The following is a 19,724-nucleotide window of genomic DNA, read 5'->3' as shown; positions in this document are numbered from 1 at the left end:
GAACATTTTTTATTTTGTTTTTTTTTTTTTTTTTTTAAACTGTAAATATACACAGTAACTTTAATGGTAGGGTTATGTTTTACATTGTTTTAAATCTTGTGCCATATAATTTATAGAGTAAAGAGTAATGTTATAGTGTGTCATGTGACAATTAAAATGTTTAATTATGTAAGTTATGAAAGTGAACGATCTTAGTAAATGCGAGTCGAACTAAATATGACACAATACAAAATTATACCTTTTACAAAAAATTCTAAGTTATCAAGCGAGTTAAGATACGTTCTTAATATTCGTTAACCTAAATAAGTTTCTAAATCGGCTCCTCACAAAGGTAAATCTCATACATAGGAATATTAATGTTCATGATATTATATGATCTTCTTGTAATGGCTTGCCGATGATATCACATACTTTCATCCATTGCAAGATAGCTTCGCAAGTTTGGACCAAGATTACATAATGGACTGATTGATAGTCTCGCTTCGAAATGGACTACATATTTGATAATTAGAAATTGGTTAGAAGCCATGCAAAACTCACAGGGAATATCAGTAAGATTCTTAAACTTACTATAATAGCAACATTTTGGACTATTTGGAGATTTGTGAATTCGGTCATCATTCAAGAGCACAACTTTAAAAAAGCTCACATTATATATAACATGTCACATTATATAAGATTGTTTCTTGTTCTTTTGATTAGATTATAGTAGATATACACTAAAAGTCGTATTCACCAAGTATCTTGATTACAAAACTCTTTGACGTCTTTGACTCTGTAATTCTCTTCTAATTTATTATTAATAAATTTTTTTAATAAGATGCGACTGTTAAAAAAACTAAATCATATACTACGTTTTTGCCGTTTAATTGTCATATTTTTATCGAAATTCAAACTCCATAAACCACGTACACCTTATCATGCACTTCATGTGCACATTTTTTTACTTATTTTTATTTTTCTTGTAAAAAATTACCTTCAACATAGTCAATTTTAGAGGAACCTAACGATGAAGATCACATGACATAACCATTGATGATGTGCTCATTGGGAGGACCACGTGGTTTTATGTGGCAATAGCATCACACCTTACAAATATGATCACCATTAAATGCAATTACTTAGCTAAAACTATTTTCAAAACAATTTATGTGAAATAATGTTCAAATCTGATAGTAGCATAAAAAAGAAAAAAGAAACATAATTACAAACGTAACCAACAAACATTATATATGTAAAATCACAAAGCAAGTACCTTGAAACCTTCCTAAGGCAACATTTATCAATAGTTAGTTGGTATTTGCTATATAGTTTATATTAGTTGTATAGTAATGATGCGCAGTCGCGTCCTTAATTATTATAACAACTCGAATGTGTTGACATTTGATAGTTAAGAAACGTACGATTAGTAAATACTAACCCGTCTTATAATAAATGTCCACGACTATATTTTTGTTTGTTTCAAATCAAGCATCCATTTTGTATTTACAACTTGCCTTATATTCTCCCAACAATATATCATTATATTGTACGTGCGAGCCAGTTGGTTTGTCATAATTGTCAACCTTCCGTTATAAGGTATGTTAAAATACAATGCAAATTTAGAATAATATGGAATTAGTATATGTATATGGGTAAAATATCTAGATATTAATATGTATAAGAAAATATCTAGATATTATAATATGAGAGAAAAATCTAGAAATTGAAATGTAAAAGAAAAATCTAGATATTTGTAGGTTGTAGAAATATCTAGATATTTATATATCCATGGAAATATCTAGGTTCTAGAATGTTCCATGGAATAGTATAAATATGGGAGGAGATTTCATTTGTGTTGTGTGAAGTTGTGAGAGTGAAATAAGAAGTGAGTTGTGAAGAAGAGAAGAAGAGTGTGAGTTAGCGAAAGTAGAGAAGAGAAAGCTTGTAAGTAATATTGTAATTGTAATTTAATATAAGTGTTTTTGTTAAGTTTCCCGATCAAGCCTTAGTTTGTGTTTAAGTTCTTAGTGCACTTTTGTTGTTCTTATTATATGGTCGGCTCTGCCGCCTAAGTAATACATGGTCGGTTATACCGCCTAAAGATATATGGTCGACACTGTCGCCTAAGTACATTGTGCACTAAGGATTTATAAAATTAAAGGCTAACCAACGTCAAAGTGTTGGTGTAGTGAGTCTAGTATAGTCTAGGTCCTCTATAGTGGGTGTGTTGGGCTCGTCGAAGCTCTCCCCCTCAATGCAAATTTTCTTCCAACGATGTCTTGCAGACCATTCCAAGTGCTTCTCTGAATTTTGTAAACTTCGGTTTACTTAGGCTCTTGGTGAATATATCTGCAACCTGTTCATCTGTCTTTGTTGGCATCATCTTGATCTCTCCTTCAAGGACCTTCTCGTGAACATAGTGATAGTGCACTTCTATATGTTTTGTTCTCGCATGAAATACTGGATTTTCTGCTAGACGAATAGCTGATAGGTTATCGCAGAAAAGCTTTACTTGATAATCTGTTGATTGATGAAGATCTTCCATTAGTTGCTTCAACCACATAATTTCTTGTGTTGCTGATGCTGCCGATCGATATTCTGCTTCAGTGCTTGACAAGGATACTGTTGGTTGTCTCTTGATGCACCATGATATTACTCCCGATCCAAGACTAAACATGTATCCAGTTGTTGACCGTCGTGTATCATAGTCTCCAGCGTAATCGGCGTCACAATATCCAGTTACGTGACATTCTTTTGTTTTCTTGTATAAAATACCAAAGTTAATAGTGCCTTTGACATACCTTAAGATGCGTCGTACAACATCAAGGTGAGGCTTCTTCGGATTGCTCATGTATCGACTAACCACTCCAACTGCATAAGATATATCTGGTCGGCTTAATGTGAGATAAATAAGACTTCTGACCATCTTTCGATACATGGTAACATCTTGAAGACTTTTTCCTTCATCTGCTCGTAGTTTTGTATTCGGATCCATCGGAGTTGAGATAGGTTTGCAATTAAGCATTCCGTACTTTTGTAAAAGATCTCGCGCATATTTCTATTGTCCCAGAAATAATCCTTCTCTTTTCTGCTCTATTTCGAGTCCAAGAAAATGTTTGAGTTCTCCAAGCTCCTTCATATGAAATCTGATAGACAGATTCTCTCTTGTTCTTTGGATCTCCTCATAGTGATCTCCCGTGATGATTAAATCATCCACATATACTAGCACTATGGCTAGTTTTCCTTTATCTTGTTTCACAAATAAACTAGAATCTGAAGGAGCAACTGTGAAACCACTTTGTACTAAGAACTCGCCAATCTTCCCGTACCAAGCTCTTGGAGCCTGCTTCAAGCCGTATAGTGCTTTCTTTAATTTGCAGACATGGTCAGGATGAGACTTGTTCTCAAAGCCTCTTGGTTGCTCCATATAAATTTCTTTGTCAAGTTCTCCATGTAAGAAAGCGTTCTTGACATCCATCTGCCACAGCTTCCAAGATTTGCTAGCGGCTAAAGCTAATAGAGCTCGAATTGTTGTGATCTTCGCCACTGGACTAAACGTTTCTTCATAATCCAGCCCATATTGTTGAGAAAAACCTCTAGCAACAAGTCGAGCTTTATACCTTTCAATGGAGCCATCTGATCGAGTCTTCACCTTGTAAACCCATTTACAAGATATTGGTTTTACATCTTTTGGCTTTGGAACTAAACTCCATGTCTGGTTTTCTTTTAGTGCATTAATTTCTTCTTCCATCGCTTTCTGCCATTCTTGACTTTGTGCTGCTTCTTCATAAGTGGAAGGTTCAATAGGTATTGATTCATCCACATGAGCAGCATTGGCATACCTCGGATTAGGTTGCCTCGACCTTGTTGATCTCCGTAATTCTTGCGCATGCTCCTCGGCATCCATTTGGCTTGGACGAACCTCTTCGAATGTAGATTGATGTACCCCAGTTTTCCATGGACTCGTTTCCTAAGAGTACGATCCATCTCCTTCTTTAATTGGATCCGATATGTGCTCTTTATGTTCTTCTTTCTCTTTTGGAACTTCTTCTAATCCGTGAGATTCTGGAAGCTCCATCTTTTGAGGTGACCACCATGAAGAAGCTTCATCAAATACCACATTTCTTGAAGTATAACACTTTCCAGTATTTGGATCACAACATCTCCATCCTTTTCTTGATTCATCATAACCTACAAAAATGCATCGAATTGCCTTCTTATCAAATTTGATTCGGAGATGATCTGGCACGAAGACGTAGCATACATATCCAAAAACCTTGAGATGATTGACGGTTGGCTTGATCTTCCATAATCTTTCATATGGTGAAATATATCCCAACTTTGTTTGCGGGAGTCTGTTAATCACGTATGAAGCCGTCCTCATACATTCGGCCCAAAATCTTCCTGGTACATTCTTACCATGAAGCATACTTCGACAAGTTTCAGCAAGATGACGATTCTTACGTTCTGCCACTCCATTCTGTTGTGGAGTATTAGGGCAAGTTAATTGCCTTCTGATCCTGTGCTTCTCAAGATACATATTGAACTCATTCGATAAATATTCTCCTCCATTATCTGTGTGTAAGCACCTAATCTTATTATTGAGCTCACTTTCTATCTTCTTCTTGAACTCTTTAAACTTCTGAAAAGTCTCCGACTTTTCCTTCATGAAGTAAACCCACACATACCTTGAGAAGTCATCAATGAATGTCACCATATACTTCATTCCTCCAAGTGATGTTTGTTTCACTGGGCCAAAGACGTCTGAGTGTATGAGCTCTAGTGGTGTCTTGGACTGATGTTGTGACTCCTTGAATGGCAATTGGTGAGCTTTTCCAAATTGACATCCAGCACATATTGTATTTGTTCGGATATCAATTTGAGGAAGCCCATTTACTATGTGTTTCACCATCATCTCCTTTAACTTGTTGTAGCCCACATGCCCAAGACGTTCATGCCAAAGATCAGCTGTCTCATTCTTTCGAGTCTTATCCACATATGTTGTTTCAGCAGATAGTACATAGACCGACTCTATTCTTCTTCCTTGCATAATTGGATTGCCAACCACCTTCACTCTCTTGAATACGGACACATCTTCTGGTCCAAAGAGCACATAGTTCCCTTCTGCTGTTAATTGTGGTACTGACAGTAAATTCTTCTTTAGGCCAGGGACAAGATACACCTTCTCGAGTTGGAGCTTATGAGAGCCTCCTTCATTTGGAATTATTGTCTTTCCAATGTGAGAAATAGATAACCTTGAATTGTCGGCTGTCAACACGACTCTCTTTCCTTTGTAATCCTCCATTTCTTGCAGCTTTGTCCCATCGTTGGTCATATGATTTGAGCACCCAGAATGGATGATCCAATCATCTTTGTAGTTTATTTTTGACTTTAAAGTTGTTGTAAGAGCTTGATCATCTATGTCAGCTTCAACAGAGAGTCCAGCTTCTGCATCCCATGTTTCCTCATTAATGGTTGCTTCGAATGTGACATCTTTCTTCACATCTCTTGCAGCGGCCACATTTCCTTCGAAAGTTCGCCTTCTGGGGGAATCTACAATCTCGAACAAAATGACCCTTCTTGCCACAATTGAAGCATTCACCATTCTTTCTCTTATCATTTTGCCCGTATTGTTGGCGATGATCTCTTCTTCCTTGTTGAGCTCCCCGAGCTCCCCCTGAAGTGTTGCCTTTTGACTTTGGGTGACTCTTCCATCCATATGTCTGACTTTCTTTCATTGCATCTTGTCTTCGAGATGTTGCTTTCTTCTTATTGGTGAAGAGTGCATCTTCTCCGTCTTTTATGGTTACTTCATTCATCTGCTTGGCTAATGCCTTTTGATTAGCCAATAAATTCTCCAGCTCTATTAATGATGGTTGAGTAGGCCATCCTCTCACAGCGGCTATAAATCCGTTATACTCGAACCTTAAGCCGTGGATGATAATTCTCTCCATCCTTGCATCACTCACTTTCTCTTCAGGAGCAAGTTGAGATATCTCACGACAAATAGATTTCACCTTGGTGAAATACTGAGAAATAGATAGACTTCCTTGTGAGATACCTGCGAGCTCATTTTCCAAGAGCTGGAGGCGTGCTTCATTCTTCTTTGAAAATAACTTTTCAAAAGTTTCCCAAGCTTCCTTTGGTGTTTTCTCGTCACGGATGTGCTCCAATAGATCCTCCTCGATTGTAGTCTTCAATATAAATAAAGCCTTCCCGGCCTTGATGTTCCATTTTCTCAAAGCTTCGGCATTTTCTTTCGGTGGAGGCGTTGTGTCACTGCCAGCAACTATTTCCCATAAATCCTGTCCTTGTAGGTAGGATTCTATACAAGTCCGCCAATAACCATAGTTGTGGTTATTGAGACTCTTGATACCACTGCTCGTACTTGCAAGATCTGCCATCATGACGTCCAATGTCCAATAAGCTTGGTCCCTGACCGACGAGCTTTCACAGTTCCTAACTGTGCTCCGACAGAATCTCCCTTAGAGCCTTAGTGAAAACAAGTCGATGTAAACGTCCAACGTTTACCGATTTCCTCCACTAGAAATGATCCCGAACGACCCGCTCTGATACCAATTGTTGGAAGCTTCGACGAGCCCAACAAGGTATCTATTAAGTATTTATACAAGTAGTAGTTATGGTTAAATCGTCGAATCACCTCGAATCTCATTTAAACACCAAACAGGAGGCTGACCATAACTTCACGATCATTAACAACCTACATAGCTTCTTGTATCCACAAACATATTGAATAACTGATCTTGCAAACACCTTCGCAATCGGATTCACACGTTTATCGGTGTTGAGAGATTGATTCTCCAAGACTCACATAAATAGTCATTTTATTTCACTGAGTGATTTTTGGATTGATTTTTGAAACATTTTAAAAAACAACATAATTACATAATTAACTAAATAATTAATTAAAGATGGTTCTATAAAATCGTACTATAGTAATGTAAATTTGGGCGCAATAACTAAGGGTGATAGGCGCCAATTAGATCACCCACAAATCTTTTTTTGCCGCTTCCTTTCACGAACCCAATTTCCGTTCAGTTTCCCCCAAATTCCCTCACCCACGTTTCCTCCGTCACTAACCGCCGTACGTCTCTCATCCTAATCAATTTTCATCATCAATAATCATCAATCAATACAATTACAATCACAATCACAATTGCGTACACTAACTAACCGACTGAAATGACGCAACCACCACCGGTTACACCGTCTCTTCCGCTCGCACAACCACCGCCACCACGTCCGCCGCCGCTCCTTACTCCCGGCGGTTGTCAAGTTCGTTGCGCTGGTTGTCGGATGATACTGACCGTCGGTCCAGGTCTGACCGAGTTTGTATGTCCTACGTGTCAGTTACCACAAATGCTGCCGCCGGAGCTGATGCGGATGCCGTCACAAGTGCCGGCTCACGGTATCGATCCGAGTAAGATCCAATTGCCGTGTGCGAATTGTAAGGCGATACTTAATGTTCCTCATGGTTTATCACGATTTGCGTGCCCTCAGTGTAAAATGGAACTTGCTGTTGATCTGTCTAGGATTAAACAGTTTTATCCTCCACCTCCTGAGGAAGTCAACGAGGTATTTTAACATACGCTCTTTACCTTTTATTAATTCATATGCATACAAATTTAATTATACATTTATTAGTAAGGTTTTGATGTATTTATGTATGTGTAACTTTATATGCAATTTTGACCTAATTTGCTAGTTGGAAAGAATTTGTTGAATATTAGGGTTTAATTTTTGTTCATACTTATGAAATGCATTTGTAGTTGCACTTATCGATTACAATTTAGCATTTATGCAATAGCTTTAGAGCTATATAGAAGTTTTTGATTTGGTTTTACGGATGCTTTATTATAAGAAACTTAATAAAGTAAGGTTGGTTGCTGTTTCGGATGAAAATAGAAATTTAATCGGTAAATAGTATCCTTTGGGTATCCAGCATTAACTCTGGTTTTTGACTCTTTAGCTATGTATATGTGCTGCCAGTGTAGTGACGTTGGAGTTTTTATGAATATACGATTGGAAGTTCAAAAAATTTTGTTTATAGTGTGTCTGATTATACAAATAAAAAAGGAAGTAGAAACACGCAGGTGGCAGTCTTAGCTTAGTTTTTTAATTACTATAAAGTCTCACATGATGAGTTAAACTCTTTCAGGTAGCTATTGACGTGGAACGAGAAGAAGATGGTGGAGGCGTTGTGGGGGAAACATTTATGGACTATGTGAGTTTTTGTTGTTCACTTAAGCTTCTCTCATGCATGGTTTCTTATTCTATGTGTTTATCTTTATACGTTATTGAAATGCAGCGTCCACCAAAGGTGTCTATTGGTCCTCCACATCCGGATCCTATTGTGGAAACATCGTCCTTATCTGCGGTGCAGCCCCCTGAACCCACATATGATCTTCAAACCAAAGATAACTTGGAATCTACAAAAGCTTTATCTTGCTTGCAGATCGAGACACTAATTTATGCCTGCCAGGTTGGCTATATAACTTAATTAGTTAATTATGAACTTGTATTTACTCTTTGTTTAATTTGCTTTATTTTTTCTTCACAGAGACACATGCAACATCTTCAAAATGGCAGCAGGGCAGGATTTTTTCTTGGAGATGGAGCTGGTGTTGGCAAAGGTCGTACAATTGCTGGGTTAATTTGGGAGAATTGGCACCATGGGAGGAGAAAAGCATTGTAAGGTCTTGGTTGGTGGTTGTGTACGTTTAATGTTGCCAGAGTGATCTTTGAATGTTTGGCAGCGTGTTCTATATTTTGCAGTGGTAATTCTAATTGTGATGATTTCAGGTGGATTTCTGTTGGTTCGGACTTAAAATTTGATGCAAGAAGAGATCTGGATGATGTTGGAGCTACATGTATTGTAGGTATTTATGTAAATTGTCATACTTTTTCGGTACTTTCTGTAACTTCTATCTCTTTCTTACACACCGAACCTTTTTGTGGTTGTAATATGTGTGTGTGAATGCGAACGATCTGTGCTCCTTTCTTCTATCGTGACCCAATTTCCTCTTTTTTTGCTTATATCTTCTTGCGCAACAGATTTTGGGTGTGTACTTATTGGTTATTGGTTTGTTTCAATGTCTAAACTTATGAAATACTGCTGGGGGTTTTAGCCAATCTTTTTGCTATCAAAGTATTTAGGACTTGCTTTGGATGCCTTTCATGCTTACTTAACATTTAGAGCGCTTTTGAAGTTCTCAGTGGGCATATTGCATGGCTCAACAACTATAACTACTATCTTACATAGCGATATTGCTTTTATTATTTTCCTTCTGCTAAACTCAATTGTTACAACTTGAGGTTTGCTCGCGTTACAGTAGTTATCTTTTGCTTGCAGTGCATGCTTTGAACAAACTCCCTTATTCGAAGCTTGATTCCAAGTCTGTTGGGATTAAAGAGGGTGTTGTTTTCTTGACATATAGCAGTCTTATAGCATCATCTGAGAAGGGTCGCTCTCGATTACAGCAGCTTGTCCAATGGTATGGGTCAGAATATGATGGACTGATCGTGTTTGATGAGGTATTTTTTATTTATATTTTATGTAAATTTTTTTTACAGGTGGTCACTTTCAGAATTGAGTTAATAAGGCTGTTTCTGCAAGTAGATTATAACTTATTTAATTTGCTTAAGGTTTTATAAGTACACATCAATTGATGGAACTGTAGGCACTTCCATTTGCTATTTGTTAGCATGTTTTGGGTGATTTAAACCGACTATTATTTATCTAAAGTATCAAAATGGTGTTTGGTTTATATAGTAGATCTTTAAACAATAGTAAAATACATAATATTTAGGTGTGTTGCTATAACCATGAGATGTGTTTTTTTTGTATATCTGTGTAATTATTGTGCTATATTAGTATAATAATAAAGAGAAAAAAAGAGACAAGGGGAAAATATATGTTTGAGTAGTTTTTGATTGGTATTGCATTCTTGATTGTAGTGTCATAAGGCAAAAAATTTGGTTCCTGAAGCTGGATCACAACCAACACGAACAGGTGAAGCCGTTCTTGAACTTCAGGTTTGTACTCTCACCAACTGCTTAAAGCGCATGTCGTTACGTTCAATACTATCTAATGTCAATACGTCACCTGTTGTACTCTTCAATGTTTTTATTTTTCTGATGGCGAGCACTAATGACATAGTTCTGATATATAGAAGGTGGTAAATAGATGTCCCAGTTACTTCGTCTAAAATAAAAATTAAAAAGAATCTGACAGTTTCCATAGGAGCACGTGCAGTCGATGAGTTGGTGTAGGACAGGCTGATCGGCTTGACCCCCCAAATGCTACTTAGATCCTTATGATTACTAGTGTTGAATTCGTCTATTCAGGAAACTTTATTGGTCATACATGGTATTCAGTTTTCAACTGAATTATGAATAACATATTGTTGCAATCCAGCTCAGTTAGGTCCATAATACTTGAATTAGAAATATGCTGTAGTTCCCTGAATTTGTCGCATGTTGAATTACGCATTTCTTTGCTAAAATAAACTAGTTTTTCCTAACGTCAACGATAAACCAAAATTTCTATTTTAGTTCAAATAATTAAACATACTGCCCCCTTAGATTTTGTCACCTTATATCTCACATTGTCAATTTCGATAGAAGTAGAATATACACAACATATGAGCCACTGTGAGTCATTAGGAGTTTAGGACGCAATTTGTTAGGCTACCACATGTTGATGGTTAAAGGAAGAAACATACTAGAGAAAATAGCTAAGAATTATAGTTGGGTATTCACTAGGGTTAAAAAATTGGAGTTCGAATAAGTAGGACTCATAGCTCTTTCGAAAAGTTAGAAAGGTCAACTGTATTTCGGAGAAATCACATGCTGCAAGGCTTGTGGATCTATAAAAAGTGCACGATTCAATATGCTTTGACTTTGGGGGGATTTGGTTACTGTAATTGTGTTTGTCATCTCCCTCCTTTCCTTATTTATTTTTTTTGACTCTGCTTTCATAGTTATCTCTCATCAGCACTATTTTTCGTAGAATAGTTCCCCTTACACTATTAGATTATAATATAATACTAATTATTAGTTGTACAGGCATGCAGTAGTTACTAGTTTCTTTTTATCTAAATGACAAATGACAACTGAAGAAAATGAAAAAGTAGCAAAGTAGTAATTACCATTATGTGAATACGGGGTAAACTTCTAGATTTATAGTCAAAGAAGGAATTTAAATATGTACCCTCTACTAAGGTACCTATACAATACGGATCACATACATACACACTTGTATTTTGGTGGTATTATATCTCATGATGGACATTGAATGAAAAATAATGCTTATTGCTGCTAGATCTTATATTTGTTTCATCCTTGTAAGGAGAGTGACACTATTTCTGCTAACAATAGGAAACTTTTTCATGGAGTGAATTGGTAGTTATGAAGTTTTGAGTATCAAACTTTGTGACATGCAGCTGACATGCAAGGATGTTGCCGACATGGTATTGTCAGTAGGCATAGTTGAACCCTGAAATCACAAAACTAATGCACTTGTCATTTTATTTGTAATTTAGTGATACTATTCTTGAAAGCTTCGTAAAGACCTGGCTTTATGGTTCATTTTATCTTGTTCTTTTTCTCTGTTTGGTATTCATTGTTTCTGTTTGGTATTAATAGTTCTGCCCAATCTACCAATGGTTATAAGACTTGTTGTCTCATTGTATTACAGGCGAAGCTTCCTGAAGCACGTGTTGTTTATTGCTCTGCAACTGGTGCATCAGAACCTAGAAATCTCGGTTATATGGTCCGGCTTGGTCTTTGGGGAGCTGGAACTTCTTTTGCGGATTTCCGTGAATTTTTAGGTGCTAATACCTTACTTTAAATGTTTGTCTTTTTTATGTTCGTAGTCAATGTTTGTTTTTCAGTCTCTTCTAAAGTAAAAAGAATTCTGAGTTTCTACTTGTTCTTTAACCCTGCCACTCTTTTTATTGCTTTGATTTTTAATGCAATTCTTCGTGTAGTTGCTTTGGATAAAGGAGGAGTAGGAGCACTTGAACTCGTTGCCATGGACATGAAAGCGAGGTTAGCTATTAACATACATCAAATAGCTTTTTTGTGTACCATACTAAATACTAATTAGAGTATTTAACCTTTCAGAGGGATGTATGTATGCCGGACTCTGAGTTATAAAGGAGCGGAATTTGAGGTTGTCGAGGTTCCACTGGAGCCCAAAATGGAGGTACCTATCAGCTTTTTGTGTATTTGCATGTACAAAATATATCTACAAGACTTGTTAATGCTCTTTTAATATTTGATGGTTTGTAGGAGATCTACAAAAAAGCAGCTGAATTTTGGGCTGAATTGAGGGTTGAATTGCTTTCTGCAAGTGCCTTTCTTGGTGATGATAAGCCTAGTTCCAGTCAGTTGTGGAGATTATACTGGGCGAGCCATCAGGTTTGCTAGTTCAAATTTGTTTTTTACTCAGTTAAGTATATTAATGTTTTCCTTGTGGTAATTTTAATGTGTTCATATGTTTGTTTCTTTTGTTATATTCTAGCGTTTCTTTAGGTATGTATGCATGTCAGCAAAAGTGCCTGCTGTTGTAAGTCTTGCTAAGCAGGCACTGATGGACAACAAGTGTGTGGTTGTCGGTCTTCAGAGTACCGGGGAGGCAAGAACAGAGGATGCAGTGACAAAATATGTGAGTATTTTGTCATTTGGCATATTAAATGAAAGATGCATACATTTTGATCGTCCATTTTTTTATTTATCTTTGTATTTTATAGGGAATTGAACTTGATGATTTCATTTCTGGACCTCGTGAGCTGCTACTAAAATTTGTTGAAGAAAACTATCCTTTGCCTGAAAAGCCTGAATCTCTACCAGGTGCTCATTAGCTTATAATGATGCGGCATCTATAATGTGTTTGTAGATTTAACTAATGGGGTCTTCTTATACGTTGTAGGAGAGGACAGTGTTAAGGAACTTCAACGTAAGAGGCACTCGGCAAATCCCGACGTTTCATTTAAAGGGAGGGTCAGGAAAACTGCAAAATGGACACCTGCAAGTGATGCTGAGAGTGACGAGGAATCTGAATGTAAGTTGTGTGATTATATATTTTTATTATGAAGTGTGATACTGACTTAAGTAACGGTACTGTTTAATAGAGTTTGTTTACTGCTATTACTAATGGTATATGTTCTTTTTTCAACGAACTAGCTGATTCTGGCCTTGAATCTGATGATGACGAATTCCAGATTTGCAGTATCTGCAATTCAGAATCGGTATGCTTGAATGATTTCAATTTTTATTTTGATGTATTCGCGGTTCTTATCATTGATATACTATATCTCTTATATATGTAGGAAAGAAAGAAATTACTCCAGTGTTCATGTTGTAGACAACTTCTACATCCGGCATGTGTAGTTCCACCAGAAACTGATGCAATATCTTCCGATTGGTCTTGTCATTCTTGCAAGGAGAAAACTGAGGAGTATCTTCAAGCAAGACATATCTATGTTGCAGAGTTACTACGAAGGTGTTATTATTATTCAAGTGCACTGTTGCCAGTAGCAAGCAATTTAGTTTGGTTTGATTTGCTGTGAATAGCTACTTGCATGTTCTAACACCTGCTATGTGGAATGTGTCAGATATGAAGCAGCTGTAGAGCGTAAGTCAAAGATCTTGGATATAATCCGTACATTTGACCTTCCAAACAATCCTTTGGATGACATTATCGATCAGGTAGATTATAATAAATGTGGTTATTCTCTATGTATAATTGGTATTCCTTTTTATTTACTTTACGATTAATTGCAGCTTGGAGGACCTGGTAATGTTGCAGAAATAACAGGGAGACGAGGTATGCTTGTTAGGGCTCCCAATGGAAAAGGAGTCACTTATCTCGCACGGAACACGTGAGTTTTTGCTGGATTAGACAACACGTTTTAAAATTTGCTTTTATGTAGCTGATTTATCCTCTTGTGTTGATACAGGAAGGATGTGACTATGGAAATGGTTAATATGCACGAAAAACAACTCTTTATGGATGGTAAGAAACTAGTTGCTATCATTTCTGAAGCTGGATCAGCAGGTGTTTCTTTGCAAGCTGATAGAAGAGCTCTGAACCAGGTAAATAGATATTTATTTGATCGGTACCTGAAGATCTTGCATCTTTGAGTTGTGTAATGACATACTTCTGATGTTTTGTACCAGAAAAGAAGGGTCCATGTAACTTTAGAACTACCCTGGAGTGCTGATCGTGCAATTCAGCAATTTGGGAGGACTCACCGGTCAAATCAAGCCTCTGCACCTGAGTACAGGTAGATATGGCCTTTATTTTTGTTAGAGTATTAGTATTGGGCCAGCCCGATTGCATTATGGGCTGAGTCCATTAGGGTTTGAATAGTTATTAGGGTTTATGTGTACTCTATAAATACCCTTGAATAATGAATAATAAATGGTATTAAGAGCAGGTCTGATCCGAAGACCTAGTCGGCCGTCATAAGCCGCTGCATCTACCGCCCGTCAATTGTATCATCTGTAAAATTCTATTCTTCTTTCTTTAAAAAAAAAAACAGCCGCCTTCTTGTTCTAAATCCCAAATTGATTTCTTTTTTCTTTTCTTCTTATTACGTTTTCTAGCCGTATGTATCTTGAAGAACCACAGCCGCATTTGAGTATTGAAAAAAAAAAAAAAGCAAAGCCACATCAATTTCTCAACCCATATGCAAATATCTTTCTGTTTCTCAATTCTTTTTCTTTTTTTTTACCATATTTTTTTCTTTTTACTCTCCGATTGCCATCTATCTAGTCTTTCTCGATCTTATCTTATTATTATTGTCTTTTTTTTCTTCTTTTTATTCCTAAAACAATTAAAAAAAAAAAAAAAAAAAATCTCAGTGCCATGTCATTTATCGGAAGGCACTTTCACAAGTCACTTTTGTTATCTCTGTGTTATGAAGATCTCATCTATATCTCCTTAATTTTATATTTTATTTTTTACCATTACTTGTTTCTTTCAAAATATTCACTTTTCTTCACAACAATATCTCATAGTTACCTTCTTTCCAAATTTAGTTCTCTTAAATCATCCCTTCTTTCTAACAGGGTAGATTCACTTTTTATAAAAAATGTTCACAATCTTTCCGTTTTGCTTCTATCCAACCTAGTTCAATAATCGGCGTGGGGCTGAGCCGCCTAGTTTGCCTAGGTTCCAAACCCCGAAAAAAAAAGAGGAATATATTTATAAAAAAAAATCTATTTGCAGCATTGAAGAAAATTGATATTATCGACAAAGTTCTCTGCCCAAGTCCTGCTCAATCCTTAGGCAAAGCGAGCCACGATGTAAAAAAAAAAAGACGTTACGGAAAAGGAAACGCAGTCAAGCAAGACGCAACGATATAAACGAATATCAGTTATCTGATGCGGCAAATAAGAAAAAAAAAAAGCTTTACTTTTATTTACTACGTATTTGTTAGTTTTTTTTTCTTTCAATATTAGTGTTTTCTTCCGGTCCGAGCTTTCGCGATTTCGCCGCTCGGACTGCGGGGGAGTGTTAGAGTATTAGTATTGGGCCAGCCCGATTGCATTATGGGCTGAGTCCATTAGGGTTTGAATAGTTATTAGGGTTTATGTGTACTCTATAAATACCCTTGAATAATGAATAATAAGGGACGGGTTCATATTATGTAACAATTTTGCTACAATATAACTGTCCCACTATGTTTATAACAAGTTTTCATATCTATTGCTTTAGTAACGTGTAAGGATGCTTAGATATGGTGCAAAACTCTTCTTTGATCTTACATCATGACATAACTGATCAAATTTTCAGTATGTGGATGTTTAGATATATGTTTACATCGATTTGCATCAAATAAGTTCTGATCTTGAGATTTAAAGCTTTATCAATTAGAATTGAAGCCCTATCGGTTACTGTACTGTAGACAATGGCCCTTGGATGAGGCTTTGAATGCACACAAATAATTGAAACATAATGTTCTTCTACTTCATGACTCATTTATCTTGTAGGTTACTGTTTACTAATCTTGGAGGTGAACGCCGGTTTGCTTCTATAGTTGCAAAGCGATTAGAGTCACTTGGAGCTCTAACACAGGGGGATCGGCGGTCAGTTTCTTATCCGATATTCAACTATAGCTTGATACTATTCCTTATGTAGTAATACAGATCAATTTCGTATTTCCTTTATGATCTTTCAGGGCTGGACCATCTCTTAGCGCCTATAATTATGATAGTTCGTATGGAAAGAAAGCCTTAGTAATGATGTACAGGGGAATTATGGAGCAGGTTTTATTCCCCTTTTCTGGTAATGCCATGTCACCTGCTGTTGATCCCTTTTAAACCAAATTTAACTTTATTTTCAGGATTCTCTTCCAGTTGTGCCCCCAAATTGCTCGTCTGACAATCCTGCTACAATCAGAGATTTTATTGAAAAGGGAAAAGCTGCTCTTGTTTCTGTTGGCATAGTTAGGGACACAGTTATTGGTATTACTTTACACAACACACTTGTTTAGTTGACTATTGTTTGTATTTAGCAGTCCTTTCCCAATCGGTTTCTTGTTTCGTTTTTGTACAGGAAATGGGAAGGATTCTGGCAAGTTTTCTGGTCGCATAGTTGATTCAGATATGCATGATGTCGGGCGTTTTCTGAACCGGCTTTTAGGACTGCCACCAGACATCCAAAACAGGTTGAAAGATTTTACATGTGCTTTCTCGGTCTTTTTTTTTCTGGTGTTTGATAGCAGTATTTATGGTGATTGCCAGGCTCTTTGAGTTGTTTGTTAGCATCCTTGATCATCTCCTTCAAAATGCACGCCTTGAAGGACACTTAGATACTGGGATTGTTGATATGAAAGCTAACACTATTGAGCTGCAAGGAGCTCCGAAGGTCACACATCCTGTTTTCTTTGTATTCATACATATCAAGGAGTATATGCCAACTTTTGCTTAATTAGTATTTATTTATTATCATTTTTATTCTGCAGACTGTTCATATCGATCAGATGTCTGGGGCTTCTACTGTACTATTTACATTTGTATTGGATCGTGGCATTACGTGGGAGGTGTGAATTTCTCTTACTAAATTGCAGTGTTAATCATCTTCGTATTTCTTCCTAATTGTGTGATCTCTTTATATGTTGTTCTATAGGTCGCTTCGGCTTTGCTTAGTGAGAAGCAAAAAGATATGTCTGGTTCTTCTGCTAATGGCTTTTATGAATCTAAGAGAGAATGGCTTGGAAGAAGGCACTTTCTTTTGGCAATTGAAGGGTATAATATTTTGATTTATTTGTTTTCTCACCGGATATTTGTTAAATAAACCATGTTTATGAAATATATCTTTGTTTTATTTCTTTAAGGTTTTCTGGTATGTTTAAGATATTCCGTCCTGCTACCGGAGAAACGCTCAGGTATAGAAAATTTGTAACCTTCAAGACGATCTTTTGCTGTGTCTTTATGTTTGTATTGTTCGGTTCTAATAGCTGTGTGCGCAATCTGCTGTTTCAACTTTTAGGGAGATGCCGTTAGCTGAGCTGAAGGACAAATACAGAAAGACGATGTCATTAGAAAAGGCACACAGTGGATGGACGGAGGAGTATGAAGTTTCATCCAAGCAGGTATAGTTTACTTACCGAAGTCACTAATGAGAAATTATACCAAGTTATTACACTTAAGAAGAATCACTTTTGTTTGTGATAAGTGGACCTTTTAAATACTCCTGCCAATAATGCTTTCATCTTAATTGACAATTTGCTCTGACCTGCAGTGCATGCATGGTCCAAAATGTAAGGTTGGAAGCTTTTGTACGGTTGGCAGAAGAATACAAGAAGTAAATGTACTTGGTGGTCTTATTCTCCCGGTTTGGGGAACAATTGAAAAGGCCCTTTCTAAACAGGTAGGCTCATTATCTGGATATAATGTTTTATTTAGTGGCAATGTGACATACATACATAATTATCCTATAAAACGCTCTAACAACATTTTTTTTATGAGTTATTTACTACATCTAGTCGTTTCTTACGGGATAATCTTATAGTTGGTGTATAAGGGTGACAATAGTTTGTTGGCGGCTTTATATAAGAAATTTGATATTCGGTAGTTTAATAAGTTTGAGTTACATTGAATACAGGCACGCCTAAGCCATAGAAGAATACGTGTTGTGCGCATAGAGACAACAACAGATAATCAGCGAATTGTTGGACTTCTTGTTCCAAATGGTGTTGTAGAATCTGTGCTTCAAGGTCTCTCTCTCTCTCTCTCTCTCTCTCTCTCTCTCTCTCTCTCACACACACACACACACACACACACATATGTTGGTTTGATGATTAGAACAATGTCCTGTATTACGTGTACAAGTAATGTTATATGCTTGTTTATCTTAATTTTATCAAATTAAGTCAATCTTGTCATATTCATTGATTTTTATTCAAAGGATTGATCGTTTTTTGACCTGTTTGACAGATCTAGCTTGGGTTCAAGAAATTGACGACTAAGGTATAATTTGGTAGGCCATTTTTTGGTATCAATGCTGGTCGATAGCTATTGTGTGTTTTTTGTTATCATCCGCTAAAGATAGCAAACAAAGTACAGTTGCAACGAGTACATCAGCCAACCTAGTCTCTTGCACGTAACTATTGATGTTGATCTATTCTTTATACTCGGTATCAGTTTTTTGTAATTATTTTGAACCGAGGAGGATAACCATAAATAGTGATGAATGTATAAGATAACTTGTATGAATAATATATATGTATCTTTTGATTTATGATATTCAATATCTAATCAGCTTCAACCTTTTACCGTTTTCAAAAGCTGCTAAGACTACTATTATTGGTAGCGTTGTTGGAGCTTCTTCAACAGCTACCAATACTAGCAAGCTTTCTTCGAGCGTTGTTGAATGACTGCTAGCGCAAGTCGTTGTATAGCATATTTGATCACGTAGCATATAGCTTTTATATTTGTTATACATTATGTATTATGAGTGGTACGTCGTATTATTTAATTAAGACATAATTACACTCCTCGTCCCTGTGGTATACCTCAAAAATCACTCCTCGTCCTTTTTCTATTTTTTTTGCATTCCTCGTCCCTATTGTTTTAGCTTACTACATTCCCCGTCCTTCCGTCCAACAACTGTTAGTTTCAGACGTTAAGTTTTGACATGTAAGGGTATTTACGTCAATTTAACTTTTTTTATATAGATTTCATCTTCATCTCTTCAATGCTTCAATCTTCATCTTCAGAAAACCCCAAATCAAACATATCAAACCCTAAAACAAATCCAAACTAAAAATCTAACAATCTAACAAAATATCATAACATTCCTTCTTCTGCAACTCCAAATTCATATATTCATGTTTCACATTTTTTCTCCCTTTATACCCAAAATCGTTTCACCAATTTCTTCATTTAATTGATGGTACAATTATCACCATTTGTGGCAAGAACCTCAACAACAACATCACAAACCCATAAAATAAAATCGTTCTTTAAATCGCAATCCGAAACATTCTTTAAATTGTTATGTGCATACAAGATCTGAAATGGTATCCACGAACTCCAATCGATTGATTCCGGAATGGTAACCGATTTCGACATCGGATCTGGAATTGTAACCGACATCGACATCAGATCTGGAATGGTAACCGACATCGACATTGGATCTGGAATGGTAATCGTAATCTTCGCTATTAATTTCTGTCATCTGCTATGCAAATGTAAGTGGTAAACGG

The 19,724-nt window shown here is 36.5% G+C and overlaps 1 protein-coding gene across 3 annotated transcripts; it reads left to right on the top strand.

Annotated features, from left to right (window-relative positions):
* The first annotated feature begins 7,026 nt into the window (after positions 1 to 7,026).
* LOC139891277 (protein FORGETTER 1) lies at positions 7,027 to 18,774 on the top strand. Of its 3 annotated transcripts, XM_071874230.1 has the most exons (32): positions 7,027 to 7,578; positions 8,162 to 8,227; positions 8,312 to 8,485; positions 8,564 to 8,694; positions 8,806 to 8,882; positions 9,356 to 9,537; positions 9,961 to 10,038; positions 11,702 to 11,834; positions 11,994 to 12,054; positions 12,130 to 12,211; positions 12,298 to 12,426; positions 12,530 to 12,673; positions 12,759 to 12,858; positions 12,938 to 13,069; positions 13,192 to 13,256; positions 13,338 to 13,510; positions 13,623 to 13,716; positions 13,792 to 13,889; positions 13,968 to 14,103; positions 14,188 to 14,294; positions 16,006 to 16,101; positions 16,194 to 16,281; positions 16,359 to 16,479; positions 16,571 to 16,682; positions 16,759 to 16,882; positions 16,980 to 17,057; positions 17,144 to 17,262; positions 17,352 to 17,402; positions 17,507 to 17,609; positions 17,759 to 17,887; positions 18,122 to 18,233; positions 18,454 to 18,774. In XM_071874230.1, the coding sequence occupies exons 1-32, from the start codon at positions 7,186 to 7,188 to the stop codon at positions 18,483 to 18,485; spliced, it is 3,720 nt and encodes a 1,239-aa protein (XP_071730331.1). In that variant the 5' UTR covers positions 7,027 to 7,185; the 3' UTR covers positions 18,486 to 18,774. The 3 variants fall into 3 exon arrangements, with proteins under 3 accessions (XP_071730331.1, XP_071730329.1, XP_071730330.1); XM_071874228.1 differs by lacking the exons at positions 7,027 to 7,578; positions 8,162 to 8,227 and having other exon boundaries at positions 8,354 to 8,485; positions 12,941 to 13,069; XM_071874229.1 differs by lacking the exons at positions 7,027 to 7,578; positions 8,162 to 8,227; positions 8,312 to 8,485 and having other exon boundaries at positions 8,578 to 8,699.
* Positions 18,775 to 19,724: the final 950 nt, after the last annotated feature.

The sequence above is a fragment of the Rutidosis leptorrhynchoides genome, chromosome 2 (assembly GCF_046630445.1).
Source record: "Rutidosis leptorrhynchoides isolate AG116_Rl617_1_P2 chromosome 2, CSIRO_AGI_Rlap_v1, whole genome shotgun sequence".
Taxonomy (NCBI): Eukaryota; Viridiplantae; Streptophyta; class Magnoliopsida; order Asterales; family Asteraceae; genus Rutidosis; species Rutidosis leptorrhynchoides.
Note: the sequence above shows the minus strand (reverse complement) of the source record. Positions and strands in the feature narration are given on the sequence as shown.

What these genes read in the sequence shown, in the direction of transcription:
- LOC139891277 (XM_071874230.1), top strand. Translation starts at nt 7,186, where the DNA reads ATGACGCAACCACCACCGGTTACACCGTCTCTTCCGCTCGCACAACCA. An exon ending in GAGTGACGAGGAATCTGAAT is followed by an intron (nt 13,070 to 13,191) that starts GTAAGTTGTGTG and finishes TCAACGAACTAG; the next exon opens with CTGATTCTGGCCTTGAATCT. An exon ending in ATCGTGGCATTACGTGGGAG is followed by an intron (nt 17,058 to 17,143) that starts GTGTGAATTTCT and finishes GTTGTTCTATAG; the next exon opens with GTCGCTTCGGCTTTGCTTAG.